The sequence below is a fragment of the Eleutherodactylus coqui genome, chromosome 3, assembly GCF_035609145.1.
Source record: "Eleutherodactylus coqui strain aEleCoq1 chromosome 3, aEleCoq1.hap1, whole genome shotgun sequence".
Taxonomy (NCBI): domain Eukaryota; kingdom Metazoa; phylum Chordata; class Amphibia; order Anura; family Eleutherodactylidae; genus Eleutherodactylus; species Eleutherodactylus coqui.
Window position 1 is genome coordinate 239597021 of NC_089839.1, and position 14703 is coordinate 239611723.

At 42.3% G+C, this 14703-nt stretch overlaps 1 protein-coding gene across 4 annotated transcripts in view; it reads left to right on the top strand.

Annotated features, from left to right (window-relative positions):
- LOC136621577 (complement factor H-related protein 1-like) overlaps positions 1-14703 on the top strand; it is a 164391-nt gene that overhangs the window by 55544 nt on the left and 94144 nt on the right. Inside the window, exons 9-10 of one of the 4 annotated variants that reach the window (XM_066597153.1) lie at positions 3049-3289; positions 8153-8439. The exons of the other annotated variants lie outside the window; for them this stretch is intronic. Of the exons in view, the coding sequence (XP_066453250.1) occupies positions 3049-3289; positions 8153-8159 (248 nt within the window). The 3' untranslated portion in view covers positions 8160-8439. Of the gene's footprint in view, positions 1-3048; positions 3290-8152; positions 8440-14703 lie in introns of those variants that run through there. 4 annotated transcript variants of the gene reach the window in all.

Consider the following 14703-nt stretch of genomic DNA (forward strand, 5'->3'; position numbering starts at 1 on the left):
AATTTAAGTGAAGCAACTCAATGATTATCAATAAATTGCTTGTTCATCAGGCAAAAAGTCAGTTATATGAACATAAAAATAATCAGTGATAGATATATCATTATGCTAGATAAACATGAATCATATGATTGATAGTCAATATTTGATTAAACAATGATTTTAGAATAATTATTTAGATGATAATGTTGTGTGTAAATGCTTGTCTGTAATCGCTGTTAGGTCGGTTTCATCAATCGTATCATTTACTAACGTAAATCACAGCTAATGTAAATGATGCTCTTCTCACAGCAAAAATAGTCCCTAGGGTTTAGCAGAGCCCACAGTACCATCTCTATCTCCAGATAGTGGTCAAAAAGTGCTCCAGTTCTGCAATCACACTTATGGTACAGGGTTCTTCCCAGGCACAGTAGTTCCAAACAAGCCCACAGCCAAAACAGGTGAAGATGACAGGGCAACAGGTTACTTACAAACCAACAGGATCTCGGTGTAAGAGGGGTGAGCAGTGCTCTGCTCCCCTCTTACAGATCACAGCGGCCCTGCCACCATGCACTAGGTTTCAGAGTGAGGTCCCATCCACTGCTTCTGTCAGCCATTCTGTGGCATTTAGGACTGAGCTACAATAATGCAGACTGCAATATCAGCTTTGGTCACAAGAGGGAGCTCAAACACAACTAAAAGCTAATTCTAATATAATTTAGAGAAAAACGTTTAGTACCTTGTTAGCCAGTCGAGCAAAATGTGATTGTTCTCAGCAAAAGAAACCAAGTAATCTTGCAGATACGATACCTTTTAATAGCTAACAAAAATATATGATGTTATAGCTTAGAGCTTTCTCAGGGTTCTTCCTCAGGCTTAAAGGGGTTGTCTCGCGAAAGCAAATGGGGTTAAGCACTTCTGTATGGCCATATTAATGCACTTTGTAATATACATTGTGCATTAAATATGAGCCATACAGAAGTCATTCACTTACCTGCTCCGTTGCTGGCGTCCCCGTTGTCATGGCTCCGTCTAACTTCGGTGTCTTCTTGCTTTTTTAGACGCGCTTGCGCAGATCTATCTTCTCCATTCGGCTCGTCTCGGCATCACCGGCATTTTGGCTCCGCCCCCTTGTACGCGTCATCGCGAAGCTCCGCCCCCGTCACATGTGCCGATTCCAGCCAATCAGAGTCTGGAATCGGCACATGTGACGGGGGCGGAGCTTCGCGATGACGCGTACAAGGGGGCGGAGCCAAAATGCCGGTGATGCCGAGACGAGCCGAATGGAGAAGATAGATCTGCGCAAGCGCGTCTAAAAAAGCAAGAAGACACCGAAGTTAGACGGAGCCATGGCAACGGGGACGCCAGCAACGGAGCAGGTAAGTGAATAACTTCTGTATGGCTCATATTTAATGCACGATGTTTATTACAAAGTGCATTAATATGGCCATACAGAAGTGCTTAACCCCACTTGCTTTCGCGAGACAACCCCTTTAAATGTAGTAGATCCAAAGAGGCATATATGTATACTCACATGCATATAAAAAGGCACAGACATGGTGTGATTAATATGCACTTAAAAACAATACCAGAACAGGATGAGTAGAGGAATAAATACTTAATTAGTCCACTGATAAGGAATGTGAAAGTTTTATGGTCCCTAAAATGGTGTTAGGGGGTCACTGGGTCTGTGTGTTATCTGTGCTATAGATTTCTCATAATGAAAACAAAGATCTGGTACCGTGTTAGCCAGTAGAGCAAAATGTGATTGTTCCCAGCAAGAGAAACCACGTAATCTTGTAGATATGATACCTTTTAATGGCTAACAAAAATACATGATGTAATAGCGAGCTTGTGAACCAACGCAGGGTTCTCCTTCAGGCTTAATGGATTGGATCTGAAGAGGCATGCATATTTATACACACTTATAGCATACATACTTATGACAAGGCACAGATATGGATGTGATTGGTTTGCACTTAAAAGGAGTTCTGCAACAGCAAACAAACTTCTTTTGTTTGTTTGTTTACCTCTTGTAGCATTTCTAGCCTGCTGACCTCTTCCCCCCCCCCCCCCCCTCCCCAACAGTAATTCAGGGACCATAAAACTTTCAATCTGTTATCAGTGCCAAGACAAAAACAGTTTGTCTTGGCATGCGCAGACGACCGGAGCGGTGCGAGCACGCTGGAGCGGCCCCTTCAACGGGACAGAAGAGGCAGACTGCACAATCGCGTCTAATCGAGGGAGAAGAAGGCTCCGGTCGGCGCCATGGAGACGGGGACGCCAACACAGGGGGGTAAGTATATAACTTCTGTATGGCCAATATTTAATGCATGAGGTATATTACAAAGAGCATGTATATGGCCATACAGAAGTGTTTACCTTTACTTCATTTTGCGGGACAACCCCTTTAAGGCCCATTTAGACACAACAATTATCACTCAAAATTCGCTCAAAAGCCATCTCAGGGGCGTAACTATAGAGGATGCAGGGGATGCGGTTGCACCCAGGCCCAGGAGCCTTAGGGGGCCCATAAGGCCTCTCTTCTCCATATAGGGAGCCCAGTACTATAAATAAAGCATTATAGTTAGGGGCCCTGTTACAGGTTTGCATTAGGGCCCAGGAACTGCAAGTTATGCCTCTGGTGATAATCGTTGTGTCTAAACGCGCTGCGATTTTTGAGCAACCATCTTTCAATCTAAATGCACCATTAGGCCTGTGTTGTAAGTGTTAAGTTGCTTATAAACTTGTACTCCCAGAAATTAACCCCCTGGAAGTGTCACAATACAAATTGCTTAGAGCAGAAGCTGCTGCTCTGACACCTGTGTAGTGGCCGGTGCGTGTAACTGCAGTCACAAGCACCAGCCTCTACACAGGCATTGGAGCAGCAGCTTCTGCCCTGACCCTGCGTATAGTGGCGTTACCAGCCGAAACTGATCAGCTGGGATCCCGAGTGGTGGATCCCAGCCACTCTTGCCTAGAAAAAACCCTTTTAACACTAACTGTCTCAAAGTTCCATGACTATTTTGCATTTATTTTTGTAACAAAAAAAAATCTCTCTTTGTGTCTTAGCACCATGTATTACAAATGCTAAAAAAATGAGCGAAAATCGTATTATGGTGATGTGGAAAAAATGCAATAAAAACCTCTGTGAAAGAAATAAACAGAAGAGGAAGTGCGCTGAAAAATGTTTTGTTAAACACAATGATACAATTCAGTTTGCATGTCTGCCTGGATATATAATATCTGATCCCACAGACTTAATAAGCAAGTGCCAAAGAGGGAATCTACCCTACCCTAGATGCTTTAAGGGGTAAGTTCAATTCCATTACAAAGTAACACATCAATTATGCTAAGTTAATGTAATTTTATATATATATATATATATATATATATATATATATATATATATATATATATGATAATTATACATGTATATGCATTTGCAATCAGAATTATTCAACCACCATTGCAAATCATATTTGACAAATTTACAAAATTTCAACTGTGTGCAAAAAAACAATCAAACAACAATTTAAATACCTAATAACAACTAATATAGCAAGCAGTTTCCCCAAATTCAACACCAAATGCCACTTTAATGTCTACTGCAGTCCCAGAATTATTCACTAATGGTGACTAATAATTTTGGGTTTGCATGCTGCATCTACCTTCTTCACATCCCACCAAAGATTTTTTATGGAGTTCAATTCAGGCGACTGACAGCCACTCTAGAATCTTGAAGCGAAACAATCCAGAATCTAGCGGTGGAAGGATAATAACTTCTGGTTTATGAGTAATAATTAAAACTGCACAGCAAACATCAGTGGAGAAACAGTCTCAAAATATAGAGGCTGAAGCAGTAACTTTAAGGTGCAAACAATCCTTGACAAAGTACTCACATCCTCTTCTTTACATGAAGATTCTTTCTTGTAAGTCACAGAGCCACTGCATATCCTGCAGTGTTTTGACTGCCGAGATCAGTCTTTTTCAGGTTTGAAAAAGACTGATCTCAGCAGTTGAAATGTTGAAATGTAACTTTGCTTGCAGTTTTAATTTTTGCTACTAAGGCCTCGTTCACACGGGCGACAAAGCATCGCTGCAATGCTACAAATCGCATGTATGTGAAGCTCATGCTTTCCTATGGGCTCCTTCACACATGCAATGTTTTGTAGGATGCTACAAAACGACACAAAAACCTCACGGGTCCCGCTGTATGCACGCGACTCGTGAGGTTTTGTAGCCCATGTTTCTCTATGGAGCCTTCCTCCCTGTTGCATCGCATCGCACAAAAACGTGATTTTCGTGCGATGTGATGCAACTTTGACAGTAAGAAATTCAACTGTCAAAGCTAAAATTTAAGCCCTGACTGCAAAAAAGAAAAAAAAAAAACCACATACATCACCTCTCCCGGCCGCATATTCTCCCCGGGTCCCCAGCAGTGATCTTCTCCTCTTCTGGCCGGGGATTCCAAGATCCCCGCCTTCTGGAAGCGCTGGCTGTGATTGGCTAAGCCTCAGCCAATCACAGCCAGCACTCGATGAATGGCTGTGATTGGTTCAATCACTGCCATTCATCGAGCGCTGGTTGTGATTGGCTAAGCATCAGCCAATCACAGCCAGCGCTTCAGAAGGCAGGGATTTTTGAATCCCCGGCCAGTAGAGGAGAAGATGATCTGTGCCAAGGACCCGGGGAGAAGATGCGGCCGGGCTGACAGCGGTGGACAGGTGATGTATGTGTTTTTTTTTTCTCTTCAGCTACAGTGAATTTTCGGAGAAGGGCTTATATTTCAAGCCTCCCCCGAAAATCCTCGCATGTGGTGCTACAAAGTTGCGTGACTTTGTAGCACCACATGCGACTTTAGAGCACTACAAAGTCGCGGTATCACCACGAGAAATAGTAGTGATATCGCACGGACCAGCAATGCGATATCACTGCCATTTTCTCGCAGCGATGCCGTGTCACCCGTGTAAACGAGGTCTAAAGCAAAAGTTTTTATCCTTTCACTGTTGGATGCTGGATTGTTTTGCTTCAAGATTTCTCTGTGTTGTGGGTTCCTGGTCTTTGGGACTGGATCCAAACTGGAGCTGATGATTTTAAACTTTACAGCCACTCTAGGATCTTCCAGGACTTCAGAAACAAAACCATGGTGGTCTTTGAGGTGTGTGGGATCATTGTTTTGTTAGAAGGTCCAATGATGCCCAAGCTTTAGCTTTTCTGCAGAAGTGAATGATGTTTCCTCCTAGGATTTCCTGGTACTTGATTGCATCCATATTGCGCTCTACACATTACAGGTTTCCAGTTCTAAAGGAAGGAAAACAGCTCCAGAGCATCACTGATATAGATGTAATGGTTAGGTATTGTAACGGCTTACCGGCGCTGGAGAGGAGCGGTGGGAGTAGTAGCCATGCAGGGAACTAGAGAGAAGTCAGATGGAAGCCAGGAGCCGGTAACAGGGAGTTTTGGCTGCAGTACAATGGATGAGGCGAGTAACGTAGTCAGAAGAAAAATCTAGGAGTCAATATTGCGAAGTCTCAGTTGCAGTACAATGGATGAGGCAAGTAACGTAGTCAGGAGGAAAAGCCAGGGGTCAGTATTGAAAAGTCTTGTAGCAATAGCAGGCAAATAGAATGTGGATCAAATGCTCTGGAGCAGAATAATCTTGGAGGGAGGGGCAGGAGGAGAAGTGCAATCAAAGACAGAGGTGGGGTCAGGACCGGAAGGCAGGAGCTAGAGAACTGGAATCAGCGAACAAGGTTGAGGGATGCAGAAGAACTTGTTCAGCAAGCTAGATAGCTCACTGGGGAGAGCTGCTGACTGGAGTACAGGAGGTCACAGGTTCAGGCCCTCACAGATATTCACATATTTCTAGCAATATATTGTACTATCCAAAATCTACTGTGCATTCTAAAAATACTCAGACCCCTTAATGTTTTTTGTTATGTTAGCAATATTCTATAACATAAAATATTCATTTAGTTTTCTCATAAGTCTACACACAATATCATATAATGAGAAAGCAAAATTAGATTTGTTGAAGTCTGTGCATTTTTTGGACACGTCAGTTATTATTAGGACTGGAGGTACTTCACCTCTATTTTAAATAACAAAAAAACAAAAAAACTCCATGACTTCTGGCTTTTAAAACATAGGGTAGTCCACAGCTTTATTAACTATCAGGCTTGCTAACTGCCCTTATACTGCTGGCATGGAAAGTCTCCGCCTACACCGCTGTGACGGCTTCCACCTCTCTTCCCATTCCTGCATCCCCAATTCCCTTCCTCCCAGGTGGAAGGGCGGGTGTCTTTCACCTGATGCTGCTCCCAACTCTGTCCTTCTTCGTTCTTCTTCTTTAACTCCACCTCTTCCCCTTACCGAACTTCACCCCTTCCTTCATAAGGGTCGCTTCCCTCTTTTAACCCTTCCTAAACCCTCGCCCTCCCTTCCCTGGCAGCTTCCTTAAGCAGTTTGCTGCCTGTAAGACTGGAGGTACTTCCTCTACCAACAGCTCCCCACTATCTTAAATAACAAAAAAACTCCACAACTTCTGGCTTTTAAAACATGGAGTAGGCCACAGCTTTATTAACTATCTCTATTTTTTAACATTGAAAAACTTTTAACCCTTTCCATGCTTCCTTATTCCCAATCTTCTTCTTAAACCCACAAAAAAGACGCCCGTAAGCCCCATTCTAATCGGGCTTGCTAACCTCCCTTATCCTGCTGGTATGGAAAGTTTCCGCCACCAAAGATGTGGTATACCCGCTATGTTGCACTTCACCCCACCAGCTCTCACCAGCGCTGCCTCCAACCCATTTTGCAAACCTGACAGGAAGATGTCTAGCCCGATATCCTTAAGGTGAACTCTGTCCCCCCTTAGAACCCCACACTCTTTCCCTTCTAACTCCCAATGGCGAACCACTATCCCGCCTAATGATTGGACAAACTTAGAAAACTTGTTGTTGATCACTCGCCTAACCCGATCAATAGTCTCAGGCATCCTCGCTCTTCTGCACACTCTTTTTGCCACAATGTCACACCAAACTAAAACCACTTCTTCGAAGCATTCAGGAAAAGCAGCATGTCCTGCTTTATTATCACTAAAAGTTCACCCATTTTGACGTTTCTAAGATTGCATCCTCCTGCGTGGATCAGCAATATCACCCTGCGTGGAGCCCATCTTCTGAGCTGCATCACTTTGTGCAGCAGCCTGGACCATTGCTATCCTCTGATTCCAAGCCAATGAACCGATATTCATTTTAGACCCAGTCCTCTCCCGACTGGTCATACATCATGCGTCTTTCGTCCCAGTGCACATAAGAATGCCCGACAATACAAATCTGCCATGGTTCTTCCACTGTAACAAATAGCCGATAAGAAAAACCAGTCTAACAAAGAAATGCACCAATGGTCTCCAAAAACCATTCCAAAACCGACGCATCTGAAAATAGCTCCCCGCAGGACTATTCCTCCCTCGGGCACATGACCTGCCCGTTGAAGGATTGCAGAAAAATTCTCCAAATGTGGCGATCAGCCCGAAGGTTCCTCATCATGCATACAAAATGGTGTGCCGATTTTACCCCCACCGTTGCCAACAACAGTCTTCTTGAAAAGGTTTTGTGTTTGTAAAATGAAAGCACAACCCGTAAGTGATTGGGGAATAGTGGTGGGGGAGTGACAGGGGAGGTGAGTATGGGCTGTTCTTTATCTTATTAAACAGACTTAAAAAAATTTGAATCAGGAAGGCCCGATTGCTGCATGTGACCAAACAGTCTGGGCGCTCTTCTCCTCCTGGGCCCTTGTGCATCTGAACCGGCTGCACAGGCGGTACATTCGCCCCTGGTTCGGATCTTGCAGCAGTTTTCTGAAATCATAGTAAAAGCACTTCAGTTTTGCAGTAATTTTAGAAAAGAGCTGCAAAAACCAGCCAACAGCTGCAATGTGTGATTTATTGTGGCTTGTGTGGTCATCGTGACGTGGCTAGTGGGCTTATACAATTTGATCAAAATATAACTAAGAGCCTCCTATTTATGTTCAAAATACTGCCGAGAAGCAATAGATCAATGTAGAAGTGTGGTTCATGTATGGCTCCATAACTATAAATGAGGTGGCTTTACATTTTATATTATATGAATATATTTTTGTATTATAAGCACTTTGTGCACCTTGTATCTTGTAGGAAATAGAACAGCAAGACTCATTTGATAAGCAAAATATGATTTTCCATAATGACTATAATCTCCCATTTGTCTTTTAAAAATGGAACAAATTCCACAACATCATCTGGATTTTTGCCTAACGTAATAAATGAAGAAATGATATAATGATACTGCTATGGCTTAATGAAGAAATGCTGCATATAAACAACAAATTAACTAAAATATAATAAGTCTCTTATATAAATCAAAACATACTTCTGGATCATTGCTCCCTGTGCTTCAGTTATTTCAGAATAAATACATTTACAGATTACTTTACTTCATTTGTGTATTTTTATTTTAACCAAAACAACTGTAATGTGATTTTCCACTTATTTAGTAGGGGGTGGTAAAGGGGCACAGCTAGAAGGGGCATGTGCCCCTGGTGCAGTGAGGGGCACCAGACCAAGCTACAGTCAAAGGAGGCAATCAGATGATCGCTGCAGTTGAACAGAGGAAGAAATAGCTTTAGGGCCAAAGGACCTTCGGTCTAATGATCAGGTGACCAGTGATACGTATAGGAGAGCTGCTGGATAATCTGAAGGACCATTTGACGTCATGAGCAGTTGTGGGAAGAGTCCGACTCCAGGCTGCGCTGTTCGGGGGCTTTATTGTAGTTGCTTCTACAGTGCAGGAAATGAAGATACTCATGCGCAGGTGAGAGAGAACTAAAGGCCCTTTTACACGGCACGATTATTGTGCAAATTGCTAGTTAGATTGAACGGTTTACACGATAATTCTGCAGTGTAAATGCATGCAGTGAAGGAATGATCAGAGATACATCATGCAGACCATAAAATCATCATTGATTTGCCGCTTCATCTTTCTGTGTATATCTATGAATGATTGTCTGTTTACTGTGAATGGAGGCAGGTGGGCCAGAACAATCTCCAGTGGCTCCAACTATATTCACTGAGCGATGGTCACTCATGTGTTAAAGCTCAGGAGCGATCATCGCTGGGACGGCTCTTAATGTCCAACAGTTGTCCTGCATAAAAGGGCCTTAACACTGTGTGGGGGCACATAGGACACCATCACTGTGGGGGATATTATCACTGTGCGGGATTATTACTGTGTGGGGGAAGGGGGGGGGCATAAGTCTTGAGTATTGTGCCCCTGATCTCTGAAGACCTTAGCAACAGCCCTGGCTGCTAGTTCTGTACTAATCGGTCACTTAAGACCATGTTCACATAGTGTTTTTTAATGTTGATTTAGGCCTCAGTCACACAGGTGCATCGGCACCCGTACACCGGTGCCGATGCACCCGTGTGACTGCAGGAAGGAGATGGCCGTACCTAAAGACGGCCGTCTCTCTGCAGCGCCGGAGGAAAGAACACATGACCGGCAATGAAGCCGGTCACATGTTCTTTCCTCCAGCACTGCAGAGAGACGTCCGTCTGCAGGTACGTCCGTCTGCTGGTATCAGTCACACGGGCGCATCGGCGCCGGTGTACGGGTGCCGATGCGCCCGTGTGACTGAGGCCTTAACGTGGAATCTGCACCAAATCCGCAGCATAATCCACATTTGTAGTCTTTCATTATTTTAAATGAGAATCCACACAAATTGACTACTGTCTCTTTAAGAGTTTATGCAACAAGTTATTATGAAGCAATATTCAAGTATATGTGTCCCCCTATGGAGTGAGACTATTACAGTTTAATAAAGTTTTTTTTATTTAAAAAATCTGGCCCCTGTCTCAATCTGTCAGCTGTTGGGCTTGCGTCGCACCACCACATGCAAAAGTCTCAGCTCTACTTTGCCCTCCTTCTGGGCTCCATTAAAAAATAATCTTCTGGTTTGATCTAAAATTCTATTATCATGGCTTAGCAAAATCACTGTATTGATAATTGATATTGAAATACAAAATCAATGTAGAAATAGACTCAACTGGTGGGGGGAACCTGTCAGATTCCAGATCTCTACACCTATATCAAAGTTAGCCTTCAAGAATCGTCACAAGCAAATAATCCCGCCAGATGTAAAAAAAATAGGAGAGCGGCAACGGAGATACCCACGGCCATACGAATTTGGTCACAAAGAATGTAGGAAATCACAAAGTGGAAACGGCTCCCGCGCTACTAAATATGCTTAGTAAAAAAATAGGACTTACTTCACAGAGGGAATTTGGGTGCCATGAAATCCCCCCCAAATCTGGGTTCAAAAATTAGATTTTACCCCAAAGAGATGAAGATAACTTCCAGTCATTTATTTCACAATAAATGCATGCAAAATAACAATTAAAGCACTCAGCCAATGAGACCAGCGCTTTCTGGGGGTGGGGATTTTTTAATCCCCAGACGTCAGAACAGAGAAGAAGACTGCCGTGCCAGAGAGAAGAGCTGGATGGCTCTTCTAGGTGAGTACAATTTTTTTTTACTTTATTTTACAGCTAGGGATGATTTTCAGGGAAGGGCTTATATCTCAAGCCCTTGCCTGAAAATCATTGCTGCGGGCGATGCCTGCAACCCACTGCTTTCAATGGGGCCACAGCAGTGTCGATCCCATTGAAAGCAATGGGATAGCATCACGGACTTCTGCCACAGCTGTGACAGCTGTTACAGAGGATTCCTTCATCCCCGCGGTCCCCGGCTGAACTTTTAAATTCCTATTTTGTATTTATTTTCTCTCAGAAAGTAAATGTAACATCAGCTGATCTTCCCTGTGTTATTGGGGGAATAAAAGAATGCAGACTATCTATAATAAGAGATATAGTGAGGGAACACATAGCTAACTTAAATTAATTAAAGTCTTCAGGTTCAATAGAATTACATCCTAGGATACTAAAGGAAGCAGCAGATGTAATTGCTGAATAATGTTTGAAAATTCTTGGAGAACAGAAGTCCCAGAAGATTGTAAAGGGACATATTTTGTCCTTATCTTCGAAAAAGGGGAGAAGGTGAACCCAGGAGACCACAGGCCTGTGAGCCTAACTTCTATACGGGGAAAGAACTTTGAACAAATTATTAAACAGCATGTATGCAAGTACTTAGATGAGAATGGAGTAGTTAACAAGAGCCAGCATGGGTTTGTAACAAACAAGTCATGCCAGACAAATCCAATTTCCTTATATGACAGACACTGGTTTATCAGGCAAATGCAGTGGATATAGTATATCTTGACTTTAGTAAAGCATTTGACAAAGTATCTCATACAATCCCTATTGCAAAAATGACTAAATATGGGATTGACAAGGCAACTGTTAGGTGAATTCACAACTGACAGTGATCATACTGAAAGAGTGGTCATAAATGGCAGCACATCCAATTAGAAGAATGTCTTAAGTGGGGCACCTCTCAAGCTCTGTCCAGGACCCAGTATTATTTAACATTTTTATAAATGATCTAGAGGAGAAAATTGAGGGGAAACTGATCAAATTTGCCAATAGCACAAAGCTAGGAGTGATGACTATCACTAGGGGAGAGAGAAAGAGGATTCAAAAAGATCTGGAAAAGCTTGAATAGTGGATGGTAACTAACAGAATAGTATTTACCCAGGAGAAAGACAAGGTGCTACATCTGGACAAGAAAAATGGAAAAACACATATAGCATAGGAGGAATTGAGCTAAGCAGCAACACGTGAAAAAGAATTGGGTATACTAATAAATCACAAACTGAACATAAGTCAACAGAGTGATATAGCCGCAAAAAAGGCAAGCAAAATTCTGGGATGTATTAAGATAAGCATACCGTCTAGATCACGTGAGGTAATTATCGCCCTCTACTCTTTCTTAGTCAGACCTCATCTGGATTACTGTGTCTAGTACTGGGCACCCCAATTTAAAAAAGACCAGGGTGGTGAGTGGTCTGTAAAACCATGTATTATGAGGAATGGTTAAAGGATCTGGGAAAGTGTCACTTGCAAAAAATAAGGCTGAGAGGAGACTTAATATCTGCAATGTCTACAAATATCTAAAGGGCTGTCACAGTGCAGAAGGATCTGCCCTATTCTCATTTGCACAAGGAAAGATTAGATGTAATGGGATGAAACTGAACGGCAGGAGAGTCAGATTAGACACTAGAAAAAAACGTTTTAACAGTGAGGGTGATCAATGAGTGGAACAGGTTATCACAGGAGGTGGTGAGTTATTTTTCAATGGAAGTCTACAAACAGAGGCTGTATAGGCATCTTTCTAGGATTATTTAGTAAATCCTGCATTGAACAAGGGGTTGGACCCAATGATCCTGGAGGTGCCTTCCAACTCTACCATTCTATGATTTCTCAAGGGAACAGTACTGGTATGAGGGCCCCAGTGAGTATAAAAAGCAGCTCTTTTGACTCTCCATTCCCTCACCTCATAATGCAGTTTAGTGGACTAAAAAGTGCTGACGGGTTCCTTTTAACAAGTTCTACAAAACACCTGAGGGGTCAAAGCACTCATTACACCCCTTGGTGAATTCCTTAAGGGGTCTAGTTTTCAAAATGGGGAAACTTTTCAAAGTTTCCACTATTCTTGGTACCTCAGGGACTTTGCAAATACAACATGTTGTCCGAACATTATTGCATCAAAATATAGGTTCCGAAAGCTTCAAAAGCCAAATAATGTTCCTTCCTACCTGAACCCTGTTATGTACCCAAACAGCATTATGCCTCTCGTGAACATGAAAAATTTGAGGCTAAACCTACAAGTTATTGGACAATTTTAAATTCTTTATTTTCATGGCCCAATCTTAACAACTTCCACAAAAAACGTGAGGGTCTATACCAAAGTCAGATTAAGGTTACCAGCTCTACGTAATGACATTGATTACACTGCAGTTACCTCCAGTGATCACAGGTGATGTTATCTCTGATTGCTGTCTTTCTCTCTTCCTTTTCTGACAGCGGCATTTAAATCCCCGGGCCCATTTTTGTGGGTCACATATGAATGGCTCCATTTATTTCAATTTAGGGGTTCAGTCACCATGTTGCTTTCAGCAGCTGTCACGAAACCCCCGAATAAAATCACATTGTGTATTAAACAATGTTGTATGAAGGCTTCCTTCCAGAATATCTAGTATTCTAGCAGACAAGCAAAGCAGAGGTTTGTCCATTCCCAGGAAGTGTCTTCGAACACTAGATTTCTGGGTTTCAGAGTGACCGAGGACATCGGCATTGAGTTTATGTTTTTTTTTTCCTGGGTTTTCTAGTTCCCTCTCACAATCCAGAGGAAAAAAAACGCATTGACACATTAATTGTCTTTCTATATGTGTCAGAGAAAGGAAAATTAGAGTATGAGCTCCATTAGGGACAAGGACTGATAGGAATGGTGACAATCTCTCTGCAGTGCTGAGGAATATATTAAAGGGTTTATCCTGGTCAAAGAAAATTTGGAAAGGTGTAGACTGTGGTGAAGAACCATAAGAGAGGAAATACTGTACCTCATTTGATTTCCTGATGCTCACATTACAATGGTACTATGGTTCCGGCTTTACTACACTTTCTATTAGAGTGGAGCTGACAGGATGTATGTCTTCCTTTATGTTTTTCCACTACATTGCCTGCAAAATCCCTTTACCCCTTTATGTAATCCATCATACATGTATAGCAGATGTTCACAGGGTGTGTGTGGAGTGGCTTGGGAGCTGGCCCTCACCATACATTGTGGGCGCTGGCTGTCAAGGACACCCAACACCTAGGCACAGCAGCGAGGATTGAAGATAACGCTGATCCCGGTCATTAATTGTTTACACAGTGATGGGGTCCCTCTATCAAAATGCACTCCCTCCCTCAGACAAAGTAACAGGGTGCAGTTAAGTTTTCATGGCAATTTGGGGCCTTGTGAAGGCTTCCAGGGCTGCCTTTGTTTCCTACTCATTAATCCCTGCCTGTGGCCAGTAAATGTGCGATACTGTAGAATTGCAGTATATTGTACAAGCAATCAGACAATCGCAAGTTCAAATTCCTTATGGGGACTGAACAATAAGTAAAAATAACTTAACCAAATCTTTATTTAATCGTTGCAAAAAAATAGTATTAGAAGTTTGAAAAACTCCTTTTTCCCCATTTTTTACATTAAAAAAGTTTTGTATTTACACGTATGTAAAAGTCTGTTATATTAAATAAATGCATCATGCATGATGAATGTCATCAGGAAAGATGCACAATATAAGAATTGTGCCTTTTTGATCACCACCATCTTCAAGAAAAAAAAGTAATAAAAAGCAATTAAAGGGCTTATTCAGAAGTCCATGTATATCTGCCCCACCCCTCCCATTGCAAACAGTGGTGAGGGGCGGAGAGGGGGCGAGAGCTCAGTGCACTGCCCCGGCCTGTCTCCACCCCCTACAGGGAGCCACAGCGTATATCGACCGGATGTGAAAACCCAGCCGATATACGCACATCTGAATAAGCCCAAAAAGTGATATTTACTCAATGATGATACAAATAGAAACTACAGTGAGACCTTCAATGGAAAATCAGTAAAGTTATGGGAGTCACAGGATGACAACAGAAAGTATACATAATTTTTTTTTTTTATAAAAGATATTTTATTATTTTTAAGTAGTACAATGATAAAGAACTATAAATTTGGTATTGCTGTAATTGTTCAG